The sequence below is a fragment of the Raphanus sativus genome, chromosome 1, assembly GCF_000801105.2.
Source record: "Raphanus sativus cultivar WK10039 chromosome 1, ASM80110v3, whole genome shotgun sequence".
NCBI classification, from domain to species: domain Eukaryota; kingdom Viridiplantae; phylum Streptophyta; class Magnoliopsida; order Brassicales; family Brassicaceae; genus Raphanus; species Raphanus sativus.
The window spans coordinates 1,508,737-1,527,043 of record NC_079511.1 but is presented as its reverse complement, the minus strand read 5'-3'; the positions used below and the strand labels follow the sequence as shown (position 1 = coordinate 1,527,043).

Below are 18,307 nucleotides of genomic sequence, written 5' to 3'. Positions count from 1 at the left end.
TGGTGTGTCTTTACGTGGATGCCAGTAAAAGCAAAATATTCCTCCCTTTTGAATTATATATAATAACTTGCTGTATATATATAGATGTATAACTATATTATTGGGTAACCGATGAGCTATACAAGTCTTCCGATGGACTGCTTAAGGATGGTGTTCAACCTATTCCCTAGTTGGAAGCGTGCGGCAGAAGTTAAAAAGCTAGGTGAGATATATATCTGTAGGTTTATTAATGTTGATTCTGGTAATATAATATGATATGCATCCTGTCTCATTTATGAATTTTTGCTTCTACTTTTATTTTTCCTTGCACTAATGTGAGAAGAATATGGAATTTATTAAACGTTGCAGGTTACAAGCTTCATGGCAATCCTTTCTCCACCAACACAAGGCGTGTTCTCGCTGTTCTTCTTGAGAAAGGACTCTCCTACGAGGCCATTACCGTCGATTTGAAAAGCGGTGAACACAAAAAGGATCATTTCCTCTCTCTCAATGTAAGTATATAATATAAAGCTACAACTGTAGATAGATTACTTTTCACTCAAGGCATGCTAGATCTAAAATATCATGTGTTAAGTTTCTGTTTATGTTATTCTCAAAAAAAAAAAAAAAGTTTCTGTTTATGTTACACTCTCATGTTCTCAGTTTTAACCTGGTTATTATTCATCCACCTGTTTGTATCACGAATTTGTGGCGATCATGTACATATATATCTACATTAGTTTGTTAAAATTAGGTTCAAAGTCTTTGATATTCACCTAGTGATTAGTTACTTGTGACTCAAGGATTCAAGTTTAACAGTGTTATTGATGCAGCCTTTTGGTCAAGTCCCAGTTCTTGAAGATGGGAACCTTAAGCTCTCTGGTGAGTAGTTTATATTACGCAGTAATTAACAACATACAATTAAAGATTTGTTTATATTGAATAGGTTTTCCGGACTAATTTCATTATCATTTTTTTTTCTTCTTCTAGAGTCTCGCGCCATCAGTCAATACATCGCATATGTTCATAGCTCAAGAGGTACACAGCTTCTGAATCTTCAAAGCCACGAGACAATGGCAATACTAACAATGTGGATGGAAATCGAAGCTCACCAGTTCGATCCACCCGCGTCGAAACTCACTTGGGAACAAGTCATTAAGCCTATCTTCGGTCTAGAGACTGACCACATGGTCGTCAAAGAAAACGAGGCTTGTCTAGAGAAGGTTCTAGATGTCTACGAGAAACGACTTGGAGAATCTAGATTCTTGGCTTGTAATACCTTTACTTTGGTTGATCTTCATCACTTGCCCAACATACAATTCCTTCTGGGAACCCCAACGAACAGATTGTTCGAAACTCGACCTAAAGTGCGCAATTGGGTGCATGAGATTACGAGTAGAGAGGCTTGGAAAATGGCTTGTGATCCAGAAAAGTCTTGGTTTGGTAATCAGGGGAAATAAATGAAAAGCAAACAAAACTTGTGTGAGAATGTGTGTTGTGTTTGGGTCTTTGTTTATAAGCTTGTGTCGTTTGTTTGCGTGGTGGTGTCTTTTAAGATGCTTTGTATTTGGTTTGTGTGTATATCTGATGCATATGAATAAATGGATTTAAATAATTCAGTCAATCATTAATGAATTTTTATTGTTGTAATATCATTTGGTAAATTTTCGATCATATTGCATTATATCAAAGTTATGTATTATATACCTTCTCTAATATTTTTTTGTTTCGTAAGAATATATATCACAGTGAGAATAATATTTTACTGTATAGGTATATTATATTATTTATCCCCCGATTTTTTATATTATGTTAGCCATTGCCAAATTGACATGCATATACTTTAAATACTTACTAGACCTTGGGTATTATTTTATGTTTTTAGTTTTTTATTTATACAGAATGATATATTTGTAATATTTAGACATAAATTTAGATTGGAAATTAATAGTTATAGTTATAATAAAAATTAAGATTAAATGTTTAACAAAATATTTTGATATAAATTTTAAACTTTCTAATTAAAATAATATAGAGGTTGGTCATAATTTTTTCCAATTCCAAAATCTTAACATTTTTTAAAAAAATATAAATGAATAAAATATAATCTTGCGTTATTGTTTTTATTTCTATAGCTTGATCCGTGGCCGTATAAATATTTGTTTTCACTAAATTTTTTCTTTGTGCTACTGATAATATATATATGTGTGTGTATTTGTAAATTATATGTATTACATTATTGTTAATATAACATTTTAAAACAACAATTTATTTATTACTTAGATATGGAAAAAATGTAAAGATAATTTATTATTCACCAAATTTTAGAAGTTAGCTAGCCTAATTATAGGATAAGTTTATGTGTTTTATAGGTATAATAAATATTTGAGAGTGATTGTAGGTTAATTTATTGTCAGCAAAGATATTCTGTTTAGATATTGAATTTATTTTGGCTAAAGAAAAAAATTTAATAATTATCTATTGGTAAGGTAATTTATCTCTATCATTGATTAAGTCATTAAAAATAAAATAAATAACTTTCTTTTCTCTGTGAAGATGTTGTTTCCGATTTTTAAGGAAAAATTAGAGTGAGAAAATATGCATTTAATAATCTGAAAATACAAGATTTGTTTTAGGAATGTTAATTAATAGGTTCAGTGGCATGGAAGTGTAATTAACATTGAAAACTCAGTGACATTTCCTAAGTGTACTTCTCTTTTAATAACAGAGATAGTTTTATTTTACTGAGAAAAAAAAGGAAAGAAATCTACAATTTATGTAAGAAATCTAAGTAATTAACAAAAAAAAGGTTTTAAAAAACGAAACTATTATATGCTATGGCCCATTTTATTTAATTGTATACACATCTTTCTGATGATCTAACTTTATGACTAAAAGATATATATATACACCAAATCTATCTCAAGAAAAAAAACATTCAAGTGTATAGAGAGGGTAGCAAAAATGAGTTCCTCTAGATTGTTGGTAACGTTAACTCTCGTGATTGTGATCATGTCCATTTCTTATGAACCATTCCCATGTAATTATTTTGATTCTATAACTTCGTATTTTGCTATATAATTTAGTATTGTATATATACATATAATTCATAACTGTTGAGTCGTAGGGATGGGGGTAAACGCGAGTGATGTACCTACGAGTTGCTACGCTTACTGTAACCAAACGTTCGAAAGTCGTCACCAATGCAATAAATGGTGTGAAGAATTAGCTCACAAAGATGGTAATCATAATAACACTTAGATTTATTAATTTATTTTAGCAAAAAGGTCAGTTGAATGTGATTTATATTTCTGTTTGATATTACGAAGTAAATTCTCTCAAGCGAATAATATTGTGGGTTTCATTCTTACTCTTCGTAGTAGTAGTAGTATATGATGAGATAATATTGCAGGGTACAAGATTTATGGCTATCCTTCCTCCCCCAACCCTAGGCGCGTCCTGGCTGTTCTCCATGAGAAAGGTCTCTCGTTCGATCCCATCACCGTCAACTTGACTACCGGTGACCAGCAGAAGCCAAGTTTTCTCCCTATTAATGTAAGTTTTACGGACCTCTCGTTAGACTACTTGTGGTCAAGTCAAGATATGTTCAGGTCTAAATTATGGCTCTGATTTAGAAGACCGTGTCATGGTCGTCAATCCCTTTTTTATTGATACATATATCTGTTTGGTCGACGTTATAAAATTAACTTAGCAAGGAATCATCGATCTGTATATCCATAATTAATTAACATAGTTTTCTGTCCTAGAGATCAGTTACTTGTGATTAAAGCTATGGTACATCTTAGGTTTTATGTTTGACAATCTGTTTATAATATGCAGCCCTTTGGTCAAGTCCCAGTTTTCCTAGATGGACATCTTAAGTTGATTGGTAAGTTTTAAAAGTTCTATTACAACTAAACTGATCTGATGATAAACATTTTTTCGATTTTAGTTTATTTTGATAGACATTTATTTTCCTCAGAATCCCGAGCCATATCCCTATACATCGAGACAGTTCATAGATCAAGAGGCACAAAACTCCTGAATCACAAAAATTACAAGAAAATTGGAACAGAAACAATGTGGATGTATGTCGAATCTTTTGAGTTTGATCCACCCGCATCGATACTCGTTTGGGAGCAAACCATCAAGCCTATGAAGGGTCTAAAGGCGGACTATAAAGTTGTAAATGAAACCGAACGGAAGTTAGAGAAAGTTCTAGATGTCTACGAAGAACGACTGAAAAACTCAAGCTTCTTGGCTAGTAACAGCTTCACAATGGCTGATCTGTTTCATCTTCCTAATATACAATACCTTATGAACACAACTACAAAGAGACTGTTTGAAAACCGGCCTAAGGTACACAGCTGGGTGGCTAAGATTATGGCTAGACCGGCTTGGAAGAAAGCTTGTGACGCCAACGCCTGGTACAGCAACAAGAAGAATTAGTCAAAATTAAGAACTTTGTGGGCAAGTGTGTGTGTCTCCTTTGAGTGTTTATTTTAATATTTATAAGCTGGTGTTATGAGCTTATAAGAAGTTTGTTGTGTTTGTTATATGTAAGCTTGATGTTATGAATAAAAGGCAAAACTTTTTAAGTAAATAAGGTTAAACCGAATTTCTAGTAATTAATACCACATTGACCACATCCACATGGGTCGTCAAATTAAAACTTGTGTGAAGTGAAAATGTGTGATGTGTTGTGTTTGGGTCTTTGTCTGTAAGCTTGTGTTGTTTGTTTGTGCGGTGAGGTCTTGTATTGTAAGAATAGGATTCTCTGTATTTTGTTTATGTGATGAATAATTGGAATTTGAAAATAATAGTGATTAGTAATTCAATCTTGCATGTATTTTTGTTGTACATTATTTCAAAGTTATGTACCAATCTAGCTTTTATATACTTTCTCTAACATTTTTTTGCTTGGTAAGAATATATATCACAGTAAGATGCTCTGTATTTGGTTTGTGTGTATATCTGATGCATATGACTAGATGGAAAACAAAATAATAAGAATTAATAATTTATTCATTCATGCATTCTCTTGTCGACATATCATTGATAATTTTTCTATCAAATTGCATTATTTCAAATGTATGTACCAATCTTAATTTGTACTAGATCATGACCCGCGCGCCTGCACGGATTAATCTTTTGATTCACATATTTTATATAGATGTTGTATATTATTTAAGATTTATAATATAAAAAGTTAGAATGATCCGGAACCCAAAAAAAATCGATCCGGACAAAAAAAGTCAAATACCTACTTAAATCCAAATATTGAGAACTCGAAGAACTCATACCTGAAATGAACAGATTTATACCCGATCCAGTGAGCTAAATTTCAAACATAATATTTTTGTTATATTTTTAATTCATTTTTTGGGTTGGTGAGATTTACTATTTATTCGGAAGATTTTTGGTTAATTTAATGGTATATATTCGTAAGTTTTTTTTTTCTGAACAGAAAAAAAAAGATTTGAGTCTTGATTAAATTTATCTTATATAACAAATTGCTGTTATAAATAATTTTTATAAAAACTAATTTGTAATAGTAATATCATTTTATCATTTTGTTATAAATTAGTATACCATGGTTTATAGGTTCAAAGTATAGAGTTAGTCGTCTTCGTAGTATTGCTAATATTGATAGATGCAAGTTAATGAATACATATAATATAGTAAAATATATGCAATATAAGGAAACATGCATAGTGGATATAATAATAAGGTAAGAAGTGAAAAACTATAATAATGGTTGATATTAATTATTTATAAAAGGTATGTCTAATAATAAATAGATTAATATAGATTAATTACATAAGGTCTAACTTTAAAATCTACCTAGAAAAAGTTGTAATGTTTCTATTTTAATAAGATAGATATACCCTCTCCGACATTTTTTTGTTTGGTAAGAATATATATCACAGTCAGACATATGTTAAAATATTCCAATACTGTATAAGCATATTATATTAGCTATCCTTCAATTTTTCTATAATGTTAGCCATTGACATATACTTTCTTTTACCTGGTTTTATTTAGACCAATATTAATATGGTAAATTAAGGTTGAACATGCAAATGTCAATATTAAGTAAAAACTGTGAAGGAAATAAATTTACAATTACATGTAAAATCCAACCAAGACTATTAATAATGGTTTGAAGATTCAACACTTTATTAAAGAAAAATATTAATTAATAAATAGGATAATTAATTATATCAAATGAAATCATTGTAGTGGATACATGTTGCATCTGTTGACTTATTAGGTGGAGGAGAAAAAAGAAATAATGAAAAGTGCTAAAAATGAAAATGTTCAAATTAAATAAAGTTTATTTCTATTTATAGAGAATAAAGATAAAATAATCTATTTAATCTATAATCAGATAATTGATTTTAAATAACTAAGATGATATGAAAATATCAAAAAAAAATTAGAATGTGACATGTGGTGTTGATGATCCCATTAAATATTTTTTTTTTTTGAAAAAGGCTTTGCAATTAAATAATTTACATAATCAAGTTTCATTATTCAACATCTATCTTATTAAAACAGAAACATTCTGTTGGACTTAACATTTATTTTGTAAGTTTTTAAATTAAATACACTTTTATACTTTATAGTTAAACCTACATTAAATCATTGATGTTCATTTCTTTATACTATTATCCATGTTTCCAAACAATATACTTATTTCTTTATAATACTATCAATGTTTCCAAACAATATATTTTTTATACTACTATCAATGTTTCCAAACAATACAATAATTAATCTTAGTTATTTTATATATATATCATTTTCTCTTTAAAATTTTGTAAAAACGTCATAATTTCATAAATTGCAAAATAATAAAGTTTAAAATTTGGATTATAAGATTACAAATTATGAAACTATTATAATTTAAATCAAATTAGATTACATATCGGTCATCCAACAGTTCAATCGGTTAGTCTCGGATTTTAATGATTTTTTTTAAATATGAATATTTTAAAAACCTAAAATTGAATTGTCAGATCTCCGGATTAACCGGTATAATCACAATCGGATTGAATTAAAAAACACTGATTTAAATGCAAAAATATTCTAAATGCACTCTTTAAAATTACCAAAATATTTGTTATATTATTAGTGAAATTTTTTATCGTAAAATATTCTGCGCTTCCAAGCGCGGGTCAAAATCTAGTATTCATTATAGTGATTTCACTTTTGAATCTTTTGTTCAACATCTCATTGTACATGGTTTATCTGACCAAATTGAATAGGGAATGTAATTATTGTAGCTATGGTCTCTGACTAATAAGGAATATATATACACCAAATCTATCTCAAGGGAAAAAAACATAAAAAGAATTTGGGTGCAGAGAGAGAGGGTAGCAAAATGAGTTTCTCTAGATTGTTGGTAACGTTTTCTCTCATTATGATGATGGTCATTTCTAATGAAACATTCGCATTAGCTCACAACGAAGGTAAGCATAATAACACCTTGATTTCTGATTTTTAAGCAAAAAAATCAGTTGAATGTGATATATAATTCTGTTAGATGTTTCGAAGTAAATTCCCTCAAACGAATAATATTATGGTTTTATTCTTACTATCCTTCTTAGCAGTAGTATATGATGAGATAATATAAGTTGCAGGGTACAAGATTTATGGTTTTCCTTACTCCGCCAGCACTTGGCGCGTCTTGGCTGTTCTACATGAGAAAGGTCTCCCTCACTATCCCATCACCGTCAACTTAAGAACCGGTGAGCAGAAGAATCCAAGTTTTCTCTCTATTAATGTAAGTTTTACCTCACGTTTAATTACTTGTGGCTCAAGACATGCTTAGGTCTAAAGTATGGCTTTGATTTAAAAGATTATATATTAATAAAATATGACACAAATCGATAAAATAATAAGATAATAATTTTATTGTAAAGTCTTATGTAATTATATAATTCCATTAAAATCATAAACTAATAATATATATATATACAATATAAGTAGAAATTATTATTATATTATTGATTTTATATTCACAGTGAAATTATCTCTATTTTTATTAACAATTCAATATATTTTGATAACTTTTAGTAAAATTGCATTTAGATCACATTTAAATTCTATGAAACATAAAAATATACACGAAATAATATAATAAAAATATAAAAATCGAATTAAAAAATATTTAAAGTATATACAGTAAAATCAAATATTATCTTATTTTATAAACAAAAATATTCAAAAAATTTAACAGGATTTTTTTTTCTAAAGTAATAACTCTATAAATTAATAAAATATTATGGTCCCAACATTATTAATTTATAGAATTTTCATTGTATTTGTTTGGTCGACTTTGTAAATAAAGGATTTTTTGTATATACATTAACATAGTTTTTCTGCCAAAAAAAATTAACGTGGTGTTCTGCCCTAGATATCAGTTACTTGTGATTAAATTTATGGTATATCTTAGGTTTTATGTTTAACCATTTATTCATATGCAGCCATTTGGCCAAGTCCCAGTTTTACTAGACGGACCTCTAAAGCTGACTGGTAAGTTTTGGAAGTCTGATTACAACTAATTAAACTGATCTGATTATAGACATTCCTTCGATTTTCGTTATTTGATAGACATTTATTTTTCTCAGAATCCCGAGCCATATCACTATACATCGAGAGTGCTTATAGATCAAGAGGCACAAAACTCCTGAATCACGAAAACCACAAGAAAATGGGAACAGAAACAATGTGGATGTATATCGAATCTTTTGAGTTCGATCCACCCGCAACGATACTCACTTTCGAGCAAGCCATCAAGCCTATGACAGGTCTAAAGACGGACTATAAAGTAGTAAATGAAACCGAGCCAAAGCTAGAGCAGGTTCTAGACATCTACGAAGAACGATTGAAAAACTCGAGCTTCTTGGCTGGTAACAGTTTCACAATGGCTGATCTTTTTCATCTTCCTAATATACAATACCTTATGAACACAGCTACAAAGAGACTGTTCGAGAACCGGCCTAACGTACACAGGTGGGTGGCCAAGATTATGGCTAGACCGGCTTGGAAGAAAGCTTGTGACGCCAACGCCTGGTACGATTCGGTGGAGAATTAATTAGAACTAAGAACATTGTATGCAAGTGCGTGTCGTTTGAGTATCTTTATGTAGTTATATGTTTATGTTATGAGCTTATAAGAAGTTAAAAATTATGAATAAAATGGTAAAACTTATTCAAGTAAATAAGGTTAAACTGATCTTGATAGTGATTAGATCCAATGTGTAAGTAACACATTAAATTAAGGGAAATTTTGTTGCGCTGCTGGATTAGAAAAATTTAAGAAATTAAGGGAACCGGATGTTGAAATAAGAAAGTTAACAAAAAAAATCCGGTTGAATAAATTTAAGATAAAATCGGATCGGTTTAGTTGGCGGTTTACGTGCCCACCTAACCACGTTTGCGGTGCCTTCGCGGCTAGAAAATATCTCAATAAAATAGTGGTTTTATAGTTGTGCGTCTTTTCAACATTCATCAGTCGCTCTCTGAGGAAGGCGAAATGGCGCGTAAACCTAGACGTAATGTGCCGGAGAGTCTACGGAGCCTATTCGGAGAAAAAGCCAGGAATCTGAAGGACGCTATAGTAGATCTGATTACTCGCCAGAGTATCCAGCCGGAACAGTGCCGATGCAAGGGCCAAGGTTGTCTTGGCTGCAGCCGCGATAAACCGTCGTTTCTGCTGCGTCCCGATGACCCCAACCACTACCGTCAACTTCTTCTCCACCGATGCTTCGTTGTGCTTCACGAACAAGCCCCTCCGCTGCCGCGTTTCTCGCCGACGTCTTGGTGGTCACAGCGAGAGGTTAGGGTTTCACTGTACACTGTACAGTGTATTTGTACACTGTATTGTTTTTTTTTTTGATTTCTTAGTTTGAGATATTGTTTTTGAGAGATAGCCATTTGTAAGAACGTTGATGGCTCTCTATTTTTTTGAATGATGTTCAGATTGTGAGGTAGGGTTTCACTGTAGATACACTGTATTGCTTTTTTGAGTTCTTAGTTTGAGATAGTTTTTGAGAGATAGCCACTTGTAAGAACGTTGATGGCTCTCTATTTTTTTTAATGATGTTCAGATTGTGGAGAAGGTGATTGAAACTGGAGGTGATAGTGGGAAGAATGTGATATGTGCTAGATATGACAAGGTGAACTCTCATGACCTTGGGGTGTTTCTTTATCTTAAGCTAGTTTACTTTGAACACCTTCAGAATTTATAGATATGATTAATGAATGGTTTCTCTTGTCTTTTATCTTTTTTTGTTTTCTTCTCAGTATGAACAGACTAGTCCTGTTCTGGAGTTGTTGATAACTTCTTCTTGGGAGTTTCTTCTTAACCGGGTTTGTTGTTAAAATTTTTTTTTTTTGATGATTGATTCACTTCCAATTTTTTCTGAGTTTGGAGTCGTTTAATATTCAATTTTTTTTTGTGTAGATCGGTCATGATTTAATGGTTTATCTACTACGACACACATCGATATTCTTACCGTTTCAAGGAAAGAATCACCAGCAAGTGTCAGGACCTCCTCTACGTATCACTCAAAATGGCAAGTCTCAGTACTAAACTTTCATAAGTCCAGTCAAATATTTTCTTGTAATACTTCCACTTGTAGGTTCTCTGAATACGTTGTGATATCTCTTTGTCAAATTATTAGCCATCTATTATCAATTTCTGGTTCAAGTTCATACTAACTTGGTGAAAGTTTCCATTTTCCATGGTATAGAGACCTTGCCAGTCCACAACAACAAAAGAAAGAGTGACGAGAGCGTGAATCCATCAAAGAAAAGGCAGCGGGTTTCTTCTACTGTCAGTGACTGCCCTAAGGATAAGTCTGCAGCTGTTACGTCCAAAGCTTCTGTGGATGTAGTAGACGAACATAGAGAGGAGAAACCTAAAAAGCGTTTCCGATTGTATCTTAAGCGTCGACAAAAGCAGAGAAGGGACAATTGCCCAAATGTTGACGATGAGGCAACTTGTGAAACTTCTTGTACAAATGGTGAAGCCTCAACTGGGAATGAAGCTGATGGAAGGAATCAGAAAATCAGTACAAGTGGAAGTCTCACTGATTTCACAAAGCAGGTAACCAAAAAAACCTGGTTTCGAATCCGAATCACTCGTCAAGTAGCAAATGCATTTACAGACGATGTTCTGGTAGATTTATACTTTACTGCTGAACATTACTAATAGACGAGTATAAATTGCTCTTGAATTTTCCCCAGCTTTGATAATTTGACGGGAATTTTTCTACACTTCATGACACTTTATTACCTTCAAATTTGAAAACCTGTTATTGCATTCTGAAGATGTAACCACTTCTTTTTGTAGGCTAAACAGGTGAAAGGAAATAAACATTTCAAGTTTTCTAACTCGGAATATGTTTCAGTTATACCACCAAATCGTATCCTTCAGCGGTTTGAACATGTTCTATGATTCTTCTTTATACGGTTCTTCTCCATTGTTTATGATTCCTTATGATATACAGACATTTTGAAAACATTAAAAGCCAACTACTCTGATTCAAAGTCCCTGATGAACCATATATTTGGTGAAGTAAGTGCTTGGTCCGCAGCTCCATCTCATGGCAAAGGCAATTGCCCCAGTGGATCTATTTGCTTGTAAGTTGCGCAGTTATTTTCGTAAGTTTTTTTTATTGTCTTTTCATACCTTGACTGACATTCTGTATATCTTAAGAGTTATTTTGAAAATGATGTCACAATGTTTTTTTCCATTGTCCTGCAGGTACCATTCACTGCTCAATTCTCTTAAAAGTCTAATTGGAAAAACAAAGTCCTCTTATTTGAAAACGTTACTAGATAAACACTGTCCTGTTCTCTTGCCACAAGAGAGTGCGTCCGCAAATGCGGCTTCTCAGGTTGATTTTTTTCCTTATGAGGTTGTCTTCAAAATAAATTTCATTGGAGTTTGAATGTATCACTCTTACCTCAGAAATATAGTGTTGGAATATGAACAGCGAAGGAATATAGAAAAAGATAAATCAACACGGTTGCTAGAGATTATTGCTAATATATTAACAGTTCACATCCGTGGCACTTCCAACTGATCCTCTTATTGACAGACCGTATGTGTCTTATATTACAGAGTTCCGGGAGGCAAAACTCAGATAAGCTGCCTCATGGATCTTCTTCAGAGAAGAACAAACCCAATAGTCACAATGTCGGAGAGAGGCTGTATTGCACAAAAGACCAAGTAGTTTACTTTATTTGGGCCATCTGTAGCCACATTATTCCAGAAGGTTTGCTTGGGACCAAACATCAGATGAGAGTGCTTTTGAGCAACATTGCCTGGCTTGTTTCTCGGCGAAGAAATGAGAAATGCACCGTGACGCAATTCTTGCATAAAGTGAAACCATCAGGTTTCCCATTCTTTGCCAAAAAACAGTTATGCTGTATGGTCAGCGGACATGCACTCCAGAATGAGTCCATCAGCAGTACACAGCAGATGCTGTGCACGAAATGGATATCTTGGCTTTTCTTAGAGATTGTCAAGAAAGTGGGGCTATTCAACTTCTACGCCACTGAAAGGCAAGATGGGCGGCAAAACATTTACTATTACCGGAAATGCAACTGGGAGAAGTTAGTGAGGAAAGAAATTAGCAAAACCCTTAATGGATATGTCCAAGTGGACAATGCTGAAGCTGAAAGTAGAAGGGAAAAGTTTGAGTTATCGAAGTATAGGTTTCTACCAAAGGGAAATGGTGCGAGGATGCTGTTAGATTTTAGTTCCTCGTCAAGGTCGCCTTCTCTTCGTGATGTACATTCCGTTTTGAAGGACATTCAACTGAAAGAACCAGATGTCCTTGGGTCTTCTGTTTTTGACCATGACGACTTCTACAGAAACCTAGGCCCGTATCTGAAAGATTTGAGGAGTCAATCTGGGGAACTTCCTCCTTTGTTCTTGGTGGTTGCAGATGTTCGCAAAGCATTTGATTCGATCGACCAGGGTAAGCTACTTGATATTGTGCAATGTGTCCTGAAAGATGAACATATCTTAAAAAAGTGTAGGCTAGTCTGCCGTGGGAAGAGATCACGTTGGGTAAACAATATACTAGTCTCGACTGATAAAAATGATACCGTTGCAAGATTCACATCAACCTTTCCATATAATGGTCTGCAAAGCATCATTGTTGATCAGGTATACTTCTTTTTCATACTAAGCGCCTCTATGATTTTAACCATATATGATGTCTGTGAATTATTTCTGCAACAATTTGTGTGTGCCTAGTGTCGAAAACACATTCTGATTATATGATGATAAATAAAGTGAATCAGAACAAAATCATAGTTCATGGCATTCTGGTTGGTGTTTCATTTTTAACTTAGTTGAAAACCTTCTACGTCATTGTTTAATCTTTGCATGAGAAAAATAGTATAATAGGTTCTAGAGGGTAAAACACAAAACTACTGGACCTGTGAAAAATCTTGTAGAGATCCCATCTCTTAGAGCTTTGTACAGTCCCTTTTGTTATTTACTTCTCTCCTTATCAGTGTTATGGTTTTTGGTCCATTGTTTCAGGGACAAAACCATCTAGTAAGGAAAAACGATGTCATGCATTGGATCAACGACATGCTAAAGAACAACATGGTGCAAATAGATAAAAACTTCTATGTACAAATAGCAGGAATACCTCAGGGACACAAATTGTCATCTTTGTTATGCTCTTTTTACTACGGGCATCTCGAGAGGACTTTTATGTACCCGTTCCTCGACCAAGCCTTTGGAGATGCGTCTGCTGAAGCATGCAATGGAGAGAAAGAGCTAATCACTTCCCCAAGCTATAAGTTACTGAGGTTTATCGATGATTACCTCTTTGTGTCTACCTCAAGAGAGCAGGCCACTAGATTTTATCAGAGGTTGAAGCAAGGATTCCCAGATTACAACTGCTCAATGAACTACAAGAAATTCTGCATAAACTTTGAAGATGGAGTAGAATCACAGAATTCTTCTAACACTAAAAGGATGTACGTGGGTGGTAATGGAGTGTCTTTTATAAGATGGACGGGTTTGCTTATCAATTCCCGCACATTCGAAGTTCAAGCTGACTACACAAGGTCGGTCTACCTCATTCTCCTATTACTTGTATGCATTACTGTATTATGATTGTTTCGAGTTTAACTTTGCCCCTCAAAATTTATGAAAATAGGTACGCGAGTGGCCATATAAGCTCAACCTTCACGGTAGCCTGGCAGAACCAACCAGTTGGAAATCTTCGGCATAAATTGTGTTACTTCTTGGTCCCTAAATGCCATCCCATTCTCTTTGACTCGAACATCAACTCGGGTGCAACTGTCAGGTTAAACATCTACCAGACCTTTCTGTTAGCTGCAATGAAGTGTCATTGTTATCTCTACGAACTGGCCCGGTTTTGGAAGGTTCCTCCTCAAAATTTGTCCAAATTCATCACAAGATCTATCAGGTATGGAATAAAACTATATCATATGTTTCTGGGCATTTTGGTTTTATGTGCAGTGCAGTTATATAATATAGTGTTCTTGATTATCTTCCAACTTATAGGTACATGTTCAAACTCATACAGCGAAAGACGCACAGAATCAACACTGGTTCTAGTTTCAGACCAGTTCTTAAACTGCGCAAAGAAGAAGTGATGTGGCTTGGCTTACACGCTTACGTTCAAGTACTGAAGAGGAAACACTCCAGATATCGAACCCTCTTGAATTATCTGGGATCTGCACTTTTGAAACTCGATCTTCCTCTGGATCTATCGCCGGATCTGGAGTATGCGACCAACCGATCAAACTCATCTATCCTGTGGGATCTGAGTTACTGATCCTCTATGATTGAAGCTGTTCTAAACGGGTTCTGTCTTCTTTTTTTGGCTTTTTTGAAACTGGAAGGTTATTTTGGTGGTTCTCTCTTTCTATGTATAACTGTTTGGATTATTGAGAAAACCAACTCCTGCGGTTGCAGTCGAAGTGAAACTCGGTTGAATGTGACATAAGCACTACGCTCGCTACTGCTAGTTTGCAAAACAGGAAAAGCAAACAAAATAGACCTTCATTTCTCATTTCACCAAACGAAAGTAACAAAGCAATTTGGCAAAAACACAAACCCTTGGATGTCAATGCTTTCAACTTCACCAGAAAAAGAGAAGAACTCTTTGATATCATGCTCTGTAAACCGGCCTAACGTACACAGGTGGGTGGCTAAGATTATGGCTATACCGGCTTTGAAGAAAGCTTGTGACGCCAATGCCTGGTACGATACGATGGAGAATTAATTAGAAGTTTAGAACTAAGAACATTGTATGCAAGTGCCTGTGTCGTTTTGAGTATCTTATGAGAAGTTAAATATTATGAATAAAATGGTAAAACTTATTTAAGTAAATAAGGTGGGCATTTTACCCGATACCCGAACCCATACCCGAATCCGACCGAAAAAACTCGAACCAAAACCGAACCGAACTAGCAAAATACCCGAACGGGTATTGAATTAGGAAAGATTGGATATCCGAACCCGAACGGGTAATACCCGAACCCGAATGGATATCCGAAGATAACCGAACATATGTATACTTAGGTCTATATTCTTAGTTTACTTCTTTAATTTTATTCAAAATGTTTATTTTTATTATGCACATAGTTCAAAATTAGATAATTTACATATAACTGGAAAAATGTGAAATTTTTACTCACTTAAAATGCATGTCAAGATTTTTATTTCATGCATTAACAAAAGTTACATCCAAAATTTTAAAATAATAATCAATTTATTATCTTTTATTAGTAAAATGTTATCTTCAAATTTATTAATCATTCGATTGTCAGAAAATAAAAAAATCAGTTAAGTAAAATTTATATTTTTTAAATACAAAAAAAATTGAGAAATAAAAATTTTAATATTTTTTTTCAAAATCTAAATATCCGAAAATCCGACCCGAAATACCTGAACCCGAACTAAAAATACCCGAACCCGACCCGAAGTAAAGAAATACCCGAACGGGTATTACACTTCTATACCGAAATACCTGAAAATCCGAAATACCCGATCCGAACCCGAACGGGTACCCGAACGCCCACCCCTACAAGTGCCTGTGTCGTTTTGAGTATCTTATGAGAAGTTAAATATTATGAATAAAATGGTAAAACTTATTTAAGTAAATAAGGTTAAACTGATCTTGATAGTGATTAGATTCAATGTGCAAGTAACCAACCACTCGTTACCTTTCAGTCTATCGATTGAAATGTTCGGTTAGACGGAGAAACTCTACAATACACGTGAACCCAACTATACCGGTCATACTTTGACGAGTAGATAGAAGAGTGATAGTAGTGGTCGTTATCAACCTCCGGTGGTTGCTAATTTCTCAGATTATAATGTTTAATATTAACTTTATTCTTTTGACAAAATAAAACCATTACCTTAATCCCATAAAATCTCGAACCAGTAGAAACAAAGAATCATACACATTGATCAAACTTACTTATTTCACAATAATCAACTCGACTTTGAAAATAATCCTTTGACAAGGAGTATTCAAGATTGGTGGCGCCGGTTTGGTTTTTGTTTATTCACTAAGTACTATGTTTTAGCTGTATAAATACACTCTACCGTCTGTGTATTTATTTCATCAACCTCAAAGATCTCTCACTTTTTAATTACGAACTAGTATAAGAGCGATAAGAAACTCAGTCAATGGCAGGATTAGGAATCAAAGTTTTTGGCCACCCTGCTTCTACAGCCACCAGACGAGTTCTCATCGCACTGCACGAGAAAAAACTCGACTTCGAGCTTGTTCACGTCGAGCTCAAAGATGGTGAACACAAAAGGGAGCCTTTCCTTTCGCGTAACGTCAGTATATGAATATGTATCATAATATTTTCACGAACAAATATATTGTTTTTTTTTTTGAAAAAGTAGAACAAATATATTGTTGCAGTAACAATAGTGATTCTTGGTCTGAAAATCTTGAAATTTTTTTTGCAGCCTTTTGGTAAAATTCCAGCCTTTGAAGATGGAGACTTCAAGCTTTTCGGTAAACAAATCTTAATCTTATAATTTTGAGTTTGGTGCAATTCAGGTAGACTAAATTTAGATTCGGTTTAGTCTGAAGCAAAAAATATTAATGATCGGTTTATAAATCAAACCGGTTAAATCTATCTGGTTTGGTATGGATGCCTAGTCATGGTTAAATTAAATATCTCAAACTCAGATTTTGTGAAGAAAGCATAAACACTCGAACTAAAACTGAACTTTTTGCAGAATCAAGAGCAATTACTCAATACATAGCTCATGAATACGCAGACAAAGGAAACCAACTTCTCTCGCCTGGCTCCAAGAACATGGCAATCTTGGCCATGGGTATGGAAATAGAAGCTCATGAGTTTGACTCAGTTGCTTCAAAGCTTGGTTGGGAAAAATCTTCAAGAACTTCTTTGGTTTGACCACAGACCAAGCCGTTGTTGAAAAAGAAGAGGTTAAGTTAGGCAAAGTGCTTGACAACTACGAAGCTCGGCTTGGTGAGTCTAACTATTTGGCTTCTGATCACTTCACTTTGGTCGATCTTCACCACATCCCTGTGATTCAATACTTGCTCGGTACTCCAACTAAGAAGCTCTTTGATGAGCGTCCACATGTCAGTGCTTGGGTTGCTGACATCACTTCTAGGCCTTCTTCTCAGAAGATCCTCCTTTAAGTGGATTTATTTTAATCAAAACTGTTAATCAGAAAGACTGAATAAATATAGGGATGACCTCATTGCCAATCCCCATAAACTCTGTTTCCTCTGTTTTTTTTTCATGTGTACTCTGCTTTTCGTTTTAATGAGATATTGATTTACATGTAATCTTCAGTTATTAGTCTTGATATATATGTTTCAGAAAAAAAATCGATATATAAAAAGTGATTTCTGTTTAACAAGCATATATTAAAGATAGACAAACATCTTTCAAAATTGTAACTAAATATTACAATTGTAAAAAATTTAGTTAATTTTTTCAAATCTGTAAAAAGAAAAAAGAAATATTGTAACCTAATCATATACTAACATATTGTATAGTTTTCAATATCAGTTTTTATATATGGAAGGAGGAAACTGTGAAGCTTTCTTTTAAGTTGTATGTTTTTTTAAAAGAAAATTGGTTAAGGATGATATAAGTTGTAAGTATCTTCATGAAACCTTACAAGAGACCAGAGAGAGCATATGGGAGAAGAAAAGCTCTGTGTTGTTTGGTTGAAAGTGTTCACAAGTCCACAAGGTTGATAACACAGTCTTTATATTTTCAAAAGGAAAATAATTTTGTGTTGTCTTCGG

The 18,307-nt window shown here is 33.5% G+C and overlaps 5 protein-coding genes across 5 annotated transcripts; all 5 read left to right on the top strand.

The window, feature by feature from the left end:
• Positions 1 to 75: 75 nt before the first annotated feature.
• LOC108839474 (glutathione S-transferase F4) lies at positions 76 to 1,594 on the top strand. Its single transcript, XM_018612231.2, has 4 exons — positions 76 to 202; positions 349 to 491; positions 813 to 861; positions 970 to 1,594. Exons 1-4 carry the CDS (start codon positions 112 to 114, stop codon positions 1,437 to 1,439), a joined length of 753 nt encoding a protein of 250 aa, XP_018467733.1. The 5' UTR covers positions 76 to 111; the 3' UTR covers positions 1,440 to 1,594.
• Positions 1,595 to 2,909: 1,315 nt separating this feature from the next.
• Positions 2,910 to 4,467, top strand: LOC108858180 (glutathione S-transferase F5-like). Its single transcript, XM_018632145.2, has 5 exons — positions 2,910 to 3,019; positions 3,107 to 3,220; positions 3,392 to 3,534; positions 3,820 to 3,868; positions 3,962 to 4,467. Exons 1-5 carry the CDS (start codon positions 2,944 to 2,946, stop codon positions 4,426 to 4,428), a joined length of 849 nt encoding a protein of 282 aa, XP_018487647.1. The 5' UTR covers positions 2,910 to 2,943; the 3' UTR covers positions 4,429 to 4,467.
• Positions 4,468 to 7,366: 2,899 nt separating this feature from the next.
• Positions 7,367 to 9,082, top strand: LOC108858791 (glutathione S-transferase F5-like). The gene is made up of 4 exons (XM_056996936.1): positions 7,367 to 7,454; positions 7,626 to 7,768; positions 8,472 to 8,520; positions 8,616 to 9,082. The coding sequence occupies exons 1-4, from the start codon at positions 7,367 to 7,369 to the stop codon at positions 9,080 to 9,082; spliced, it is 747 nt and encodes a 248-aa protein (XP_056852916.1).
• A 398-nt stretch (positions 9,083 to 9,480) lies between these two features.
• Positions 9,481 to 14,995, top strand: LOC108840481 (telomerase reverse transcriptase). The gene is made up of 12 exons (XM_018613313.2): positions 9,481 to 9,825; positions 10,097 to 10,165; positions 10,293 to 10,358; positions 10,453 to 10,564; positions 10,742 to 11,097; positions 11,344 to 11,416; positions 11,501 to 11,633; positions 11,758 to 11,890; positions 12,118 to 13,170; positions 13,552 to 14,087; positions 14,180 to 14,452; positions 14,551 to 14,995. The coding sequence occupies exons 1-12, from the start codon at positions 9,523 to 9,525 to the stop codon at positions 14,822 to 14,824; spliced, it is 3,381 nt and encodes a 1,126-aa protein (XP_018468815.2). The 5' UTR covers positions 9,481 to 9,522; the 3' UTR covers positions 14,825 to 14,995.
• A 1,415-nt stretch (positions 14,996 to 16,410) lies between these two features.
• Positions 16,411 to 17,861, top strand: LOC108853181 (glutathione S-transferase F6-like). The gene is given in 4 exon segments (XM_018626633.2): positions 16,411 to 16,845; positions 16,981 to 17,029; positions 17,257 to 17,409; positions 17,412 to 17,861. Coding segments are annotated over 4 exon segments (636 nt in total). The 5' UTR covers positions 16,411 to 16,689; the 3' UTR covers positions 17,690 to 17,861.
• Positions 17,862 to 18,307: the final 446 nt, after the last annotated feature.

What these genes read in the sequence shown, in the direction of transcription:
- LOC108839474 (XM_018612231.2), top strand. Translation starts at nt 112, where the DNA reads ATGAGCTATACAAGTCTTCCGATGGACTGCTTAAGGATGGTGTTCAAC. An exon ending in GGCAGAAGTTAAAAAGCTAG is followed by an intron (nt 203 to 348) that starts GTGAGATATATA and finishes TAAACGTTGCAG; the next exon opens with GTTACAAGCTTCATGGCAAT. An exon ending in ATCATTTCCTCTCTCTCAAT is followed by an intron (nt 492 to 812) that starts GTAAGTATATAA and finishes TTATTGATGCAG; the next exon opens with CCTTTTGGTCAAGTCCCAGT.
- LOC108858180 (XM_018632145.2), top strand. Translation starts at nt 2,944, where the DNA reads ATGAGTTCCTCTAGATTGTTGGTAACGTTAACTCTCGTGATTGTGATC. An exon ending in AGAATTAGCTCACAAAGATG is followed by an intron (nt 3,221 to 3,391) that starts GTAATCATAATA and finishes ATAATATTGCAG; the next exon opens with GGTACAAGATTTATGGCTAT. An exon ending in TGGACATCTTAAGTTGATTG is followed by an intron (nt 3,869 to 3,961) that starts GTAAGTTTTAAA and finishes TATTTTCCTCAG; the next exon opens with AATCCCGAGCCATATCCCTA.
- LOC108858791 (XM_056996936.1), top strand. Translation starts at nt 7,367, where the DNA reads ATGAGTTTCTCTAGATTGTTGGTAACGTTTTCTCTCATTATGATGATG. An exon ending in CGCATTAGCTCACAACGAAG is followed by an intron (nt 7,455 to 7,625) that starts GTAAGCATAATA and finishes TATAAGTTGCAG; the next exon opens with GGTACAAGATTTATGGTTTT. An exon ending in CAAGTTTTCTCTCTATTAAT is followed by an intron (nt 7,769 to 8,471) that starts GTAAGTTTTACC and finishes ATTCATATGCAG; the next exon opens with CCATTTGGCCAAGTCCCAGT.
- LOC108840481 (XM_018613313.2), top strand. Translation starts at nt 9,523, where the DNA reads ATGGCGCGTAAACCTAGACGTAATGTGCCGGAGAGTCTACGGAGCCTA. An exon ending in CTTGGTGGTCACAGCGAGAG is followed by an intron (nt 9,826 to 10,096) that starts GTTAGGGTTTCA and finishes AATGATGTTCAG; the next exon opens with ATTGTGGAGAAGGTGATTGA. An exon ending in CCGCAAATGCGGCTTCTCAG is followed by an intron (nt 11,891 to 12,117) that starts GTTGATTTTTTT and finishes CTTATATTACAG; the next exon opens with AGTTCCGGGAGGCAAAACTC.